Below are 6,000 nucleotides of genomic sequence, written 5' to 3'. Positions count from 1 at the left end.
GAGTTCTATATTTACACTGTACCTATACATGCAGTAGAAGTGGTGATCTCAGTCTGATCCAATGAACTGAAAGTTATCTTTAGGTAACTCTAGAATGATTCCCCAGGTAAATGTCCAGAGCTCCCTTCCTCCCTTTGTCCACAAGGTGTGGGCAAAGGTTCACTTTGTCCCAGTGACATCAAGGGAGAAGGGACTTAGATCCGTGCCAGCTCTTGCAGATCCTTGATCACCTTGCTGGTCAATGCCACACCTGAAGTGGTGGCAGCTGAGGGGCATTCTGTCTCTGCCTGCTGCTGAAGCATGGGGCTCTGGCTCTGTGGCACCGCTGGGTGTTGGTCACATAGGGATGCAGAAAGCAGGACTAGTGGGGAAAATGGTTAGGAAGATGGAACAGGCGGGAGGCAGAGTGAGGCACTGGAGCAGAGCGAGCCTGGGGTGGCACTGCCCTTGGAGAACATGCTGTGAAGGTTTGGAGATTATTGTGGTTGGGGGCGGGCTGGTTAACAGATCCAACATCTGCACACTGAGGCTACACCACCATGTCCCCCACACCACCCCTTCCAGTCAGCGTGCAGAGCAAACAGCTTCAAAGCCCCCTCCCCCACTCCATTCCTGATGCCCCTTGGAGCCCGGGCCTGATGACTGCACTCATCCCTGAAGTGGAGACTTTTATTCAAAGGGAGACTATGTAGGGACTGAAGAGGAAGAGAAGACAGAAACCACTAGAGAAAGAGAAATATGTAAATGAGTTGCAGGAAAATACACCAAGAATGAAACCACAACGACCCAGAAAAAGCTAATGCTTAGTTACCGTTGGCTTCAGCATCCCATTTTTCCTGATCACCTTGATGTATTTCCTCTCAACACTAGTCATTTTCCAAAAGGATCTTTCGTGCTCCAATTTCCTTGTTCTGCTCTTCAATGACTGATAGGGGCTGGCCCCCATGCCGCCCTCATGAGCGGCTTCTGTGTGGATGACCCTGGGCTGTGGCTCTTCTCCCAGGAGAGTGTGTGAAATGAGGGAGAACACAAGTGTCCATTCTTCGTTAGCACTGGCTCCATGGAAATAACCCACACCACCAAACAATTGGCTTAATTTTATTTCAAAATTGTACAAAATGGCCATAAGTGGCTCTAAAAAACTCTTCAGACACGTGGAAATTCAGAAAGAACAATAAAACAGGTTATCATTCACAGTGTAATGGAAAAGCTTTCTCTGAGGCAGAAATTACAACTCTTCTTTCTTCTTCCCTAGTCTCTCGTGGTCCCCCTCCCGGAGAGTTCGAATAAAATTGGTAAATCCCAATTCCTGTAGGGAAGGGGAGAGAAAGAGGAAAAAAAGGAATTTTAGCCCCTGATATGGATGTGTGTTCTCTCCCTCACGTATTCACCCCTCTACGGAGAGGCACTGACAGAACCAGTGGGGGCAGCTAGTGATGCCGGGAGGCTCTGCTGGTCTACAGAGAAGCCCTGAGAAGCGGGCAGGGAAACTCTCCCATGCCCCGGAACCCACCCTAGCTCTGGGGGCAGGACTTCCATGACCACCCCTTGAGACCCTCTCCCAGTCAGCCCCAGACCCACACCTTCTCATCTCTGATTGGCCCCCTGGGGACTGCGACCTCTGGAGGCACCCCTGGACTACCCCTCAGTGGCTGTTTCCCAGCCCATCAGCAGAAAGAGCTCAGGGCAGATTTCTCTCCCCAACTCACCGTCCGATCACTGTCATATTTTTCTACAAACTTCCCATAGTGGTAGTAGTGGAAAGTGGGGTAACCCTTGATGGCCTCCTGTTGACACAGGTCCTGGTTCTGATCTTTGACACAGTCAACAGCAGCACAGGAGATCTACAGGGGAAGGAAGGAGGGTCAGCACGGGGCCTCCAGGCTGAGACCTGAGGCCTGGACACTGTGCACATGACACTCGGCCCGTCCTATGCTTCCTGTGACCTTTCCCCAACAGCAGGGAAGAGTGGAACCAAAGCATCCCCAGCCTGGAGCTCCCTCAGCCTGACGGTGCCTGTTTTCTATTTCCAAGGCAGATGGGTAAGATTTGAGGACTCAGCTTGGAGTGCCCTGAGACTCCCTTTTAAAATCAAGAGTACAGCAGCCCATCTGTATCTGAAGGCTTCCCATCTATGGAGTCTACCAACTGCAAATCTAACATATTTGAAAAAGAAAAATCCTACTAAGTTCCAAAAAGTGAAACTTGAATTTGCCACATGCCAAGCACTATGCTGAATCCACTGAAATGAAGTGATGTATAGGCACAGCCTACTAATCGCCTATATGCCGGTACAGGTCATATGCAAATACTGACACATTTTATATAAGGGATTTGAACATTCTCAAATTTTGGTGTCTGCGGAGGGTCCTGGAATCAATCCCCCAAGATACCAAGGGACAACTATTATGACCATAAAGGAAATTATGACTCGAAAGCAGTTGTAAACACCACAAGTTTTGTGACACTTTCCCTGAGGCACTGTGAAAGTCATGGATTTATCAATTAATATTTCTTGAACCTCGGCTTGGAAGGCAGTGTAGTTCTAAGGTTAAGAACAAGAGCTTTGAAGTCAGGTTTCCCAAGTGCAAACCTTGGCTTGGTTGCATATTAAGATCTAAGAAAAATTACCTATGCTCTGGCGCCTCTGTTCCCATAGCCACAGAGCCCTGACACATGGTGAGTGGACAGTAATTGTCTGCTGTTTTTTATTTTTTGTTTGTTTGTTTTAACTTACTGACTTTTAGAGAGAGACTGTACACAAAACATCTGTTTGTTGTTCCACTTATCTATGTATTCATTGGTTGATTCTTGTATGTGCCCTGACCAGGGATTGAATATGCAACCTTGGTGTATTGGGACAAAGCTCTAACCAACTGAACTACTGGGTCAGGACCCAGCTGCTGTTATATTCACTCCCACTGGCCCCATACACAAGCTCTGTCTCCAGTAGGTGCTCACTGTTTGTTCAGATAAAGGACATCAGATAAAGACAATTCGAAGGCATGATAGGAGGTATGATGGAAGTGGTCCTAGACGCCGAGAGCCCAGGAAAGTATAGCAAAGGCACTCTGCACAATTTGCCAGCTGAGCCAAGCCTGAAACAAGAGCAAAGAAAGTTCCAGCCAGGAGGCCCTTTTCAGAAACTAGAAGAGTTCAGCATGACCAAAGCAAACAGTTTCTGGTCAGAAAGGGGTTCCCAAATTGGCAGTTGGCCTCTTCTTGATCATCTTACAAATTATACATGCTGGGTAGTGTTTTCTTATTATTTAGTGTTCTTTCAAAACAAGAGGGAATAATGTAGGCACACAGAACTTTTCCCTGTTCAGGGTCACAAAGTCAGGAAGGCAGGGAGGGGGTCCAGCGATGGCAACACATGATACAAAAGCATCACAGACGAGGGGAGGACCGATTCTGAGGAGAGGCCAGCATTGATCAAAGTCCTGTTATATGTGCTAGATGCTAGGGGTACTACATGACTTTGACAAAGTTCAGTTATTGAGTGACTGCCATTCTTACTGCTGAAAGACATGTAATAAGTGAGATCATTTTATTTTATTTTTAAAGTATATTTTATTATGTTGTTACAGTAGTTCTAATTTTTTCCCCTTTGCTCCCCTCTGCCCAGTACCCACCTTCCCTCCAGCAACCCCGCCTCCTTAGTTCATGTCCATAAGTCGTGCATATAAGTTCTTTGGCTTCACCCTTTCCTATATTATTCTTAACACCCCCCTGTCTCTTTTGTACCAACCGATTATGCTTCTTAGTCCCTGCACCATCTTCCCATTTCTTCCCCTTCCCCCTCCCAGCTGATAACCCTCCAAATGATCCCCATACCTATGATTCTGTACCTATTCAGGTTTGCTTAGTTCGGTTTTGTTTTTATTTTTTAGATTCATTTGTTGATAGTTGTAGGTTTGTTGTCATTTTAGTGTTCATAGTTTTGGTCTTCTTTTTCTTAAGTAAGTCCCTTTGATATTTCATATAATAATGGCTTGGTGATGATGAACTCCTTTAGCTTCACCTTGTCTGGGAAGCACTTCATCTGCCCTTCCATTCTAAACGGTAGCCTTGCTGGATAGAGTAATCCTGGTTGCACGTTGCTTTCCATCACATTGAATACTGTTTGCCAGTCCCTTCCTGCCTGCAAAAAGTCCTCTGAGAAATCAGTTGATAGTCCTATAGGCACCCCCCTGTAGGCAACTCTCCGCCTCTCTCTTGCTGCCCCCAGGACTCTGTCTTTATCTTTCACCTTTGGCATCTCAGTCATGATGCGTCCTGGTGTGGTCCCTTATGGGTCCAGCTCACCCGGGACCCTCCGTGCTTCTTGAACCTGTTTGTCCGTCTCCTTCGCAAAATTTGGGAACTTTTTCTCATTTTTAAAAATTCTTGCTTCCTCATTCTGCGCTGGTTGACTGTTTTTTTCTTCCCTATGTTCCAAATCATTGATTTGAACCCCGGTTTCATTCCCTTCACCATTGTGTTTGTGTGGATTTTCCTTTGTTTCACTTAGCATAGCCTTCACTTCTTCTCTTATGCGTTTGCTGTACTCAAGCATATCTGTCAAGCCTGTGAACATCTTCATCACCAGTGTTTGAAATTTTGCATCTGTTAGGTTGTCTATCTCCTCATCTGTGAGGTTGGCTAACTCCCTGTCGCTTAGTTCTCCCACTGGAACCTTGATCCGTTCCCCCTTTTGGGCCATACTTCTCTGTCTCCTCATTCTGACAGGCTCCTGTGTTTGTTTGCCTCCGCGTCCCAGGTAGAGCTGTTACTCCTGTTACGTTGTAAGGGGCGGAGCCTTAGGGATTCCTCAGTACAGGGCAACCTGTTTCACCACGTTGTGGCGCTGTATGTGGGGGAGGGGTCCGAGGGAACAATGCCACCTGCCCAGCACTCGTCCCTTTTCCAGGCACCTCCCCCACTTCCGCACCAGACTGGCGCCCCTCTAGCTGCTGCCCTGGCCGTCATTCCCATAGTGAGTGGGTCTGCGGATGTTCTAGAACCATGGAGGCCCTTTAAACAAACAGAGTCAGCTGAGATTGGCAGTTTCTGCGTATACCTCCCCTAACCCCAACTGGTCTGCACTGTCAGAAGCAATGAGGCTTGATTTTCCCCCGGTGCTGGGACCGTGGGCTGCAAGGTCCGGTGAGGAGCTGGGAATGCTCCTCAGGTGTCCCTCCTGACTTTTTAAAACGTGTGACTGCACTTTCTGCTGGCCTGCTGCTGTTGCCACTGCTGCCACCACCACACCGTGTCCTCTCTGCCCCGGCTCCGCCCTTCCTACCTGTCTGGATGAGTATTTCTTCTTTATATCTTTGGTTGCTGGACTTCCATGTAGTTTGATTTTCTGGAACTTCTGGCTGTTTCTAGTTTTGAAGTAGTTGTATTCCTTCTTAGCTGTGGAGGGAGACGTAGCATGTCTATCTATACCTCCATCTTGGCCGGAAGTCTGAGTGAGATTATTTTAGAGCTCAATGACTACTCTGAAGAAATTAAGAGGGTGATTTGACAAGACTAGAGCCAGAAGGGCTGCTTTTGCCAGGATGGCCAAAGAGGCCTTCTGAGGAGATAACATTTGATCTGAACGCTGAGTGATGAGCACCTGAAGAGAAGATCAGCCCATGCCAGGACCTGAGAGAGGAATGACCATGGAGTCTCTGAGAGGTGAGCCCATTAAGGAGTTCAGACTGAACTCTTCCCATAGCTTGAATTGTTGAATAACCATGATTCACAGTTCTCTGGCTGCTGGTTATTTACTTTTGAACAAAGACCCTCTTTCATGGTAGGAAAGCCCTGCAGGCCCCCAACAGTCACTGTTACTAGTCACTGACTGTGTGCCCAGGTGAGCAGGGCTACTATTCCGTGAGCAGCAGGACTGATGGTAAGAGTGAAAAGCGAGGTCTGGCCTACACGCTGGGCACCGGTGTTTAATACCTGCCCTCCATCACCCACCCTCACGCTTTCCTTCTACCTCTTCAGCTACAATGTTCTCTATAG

General features: G+C 47.6%; 1 protein-coding gene across 1 annotated transcript in view; it reads right to left on the bottom strand.

Moving 5' to 3' along the window:
* Positions 1 to 1,082: 1,082 nt before the first annotated feature.
* Positions 1,083 to 6,000, bottom strand: part of PDIA5 (protein disulfide isomerase family A member 5) — a 97,173-nt gene continuing 92,255 nt past the window's right edge. Inside the window, exons 16-17 of the mRNA XM_090277507.1 lie at positions 1,710 to 1,844; positions 1,083 to 1,309 (exon numbers count right to left, since the gene is read on the bottom strand). Of these exons, the coding sequence (XP_090133633.1) occupies positions 1,229 to 1,309; positions 1,710 to 1,844 (216 nt within the window). The 3' untranslated portion in view covers positions 1,083 to 1,228. The remainder of the gene's footprint in view (positions 1,310 to 1,709; positions 1,845 to 6,000) is intronic.

This window comes from Furipterus horrens, unplaced genomic scaffold (genome assembly GCF_987537825.1).
Source record: "Furipterus horrens unplaced genomic scaffold, mFurHor1.1.pri manual_scaffold_1, whole genome shotgun sequence".
Taxonomy (NCBI): Eukaryota; Metazoa; Chordata; class Mammalia; order Chiroptera; family Furipteridae; genus Furipterus; species Furipterus horrens.
The sequence above is the reverse complement of the archived record's forward strand: the minus strand, read 5'-3'. Positions and strand labels throughout refer to the sequence as shown.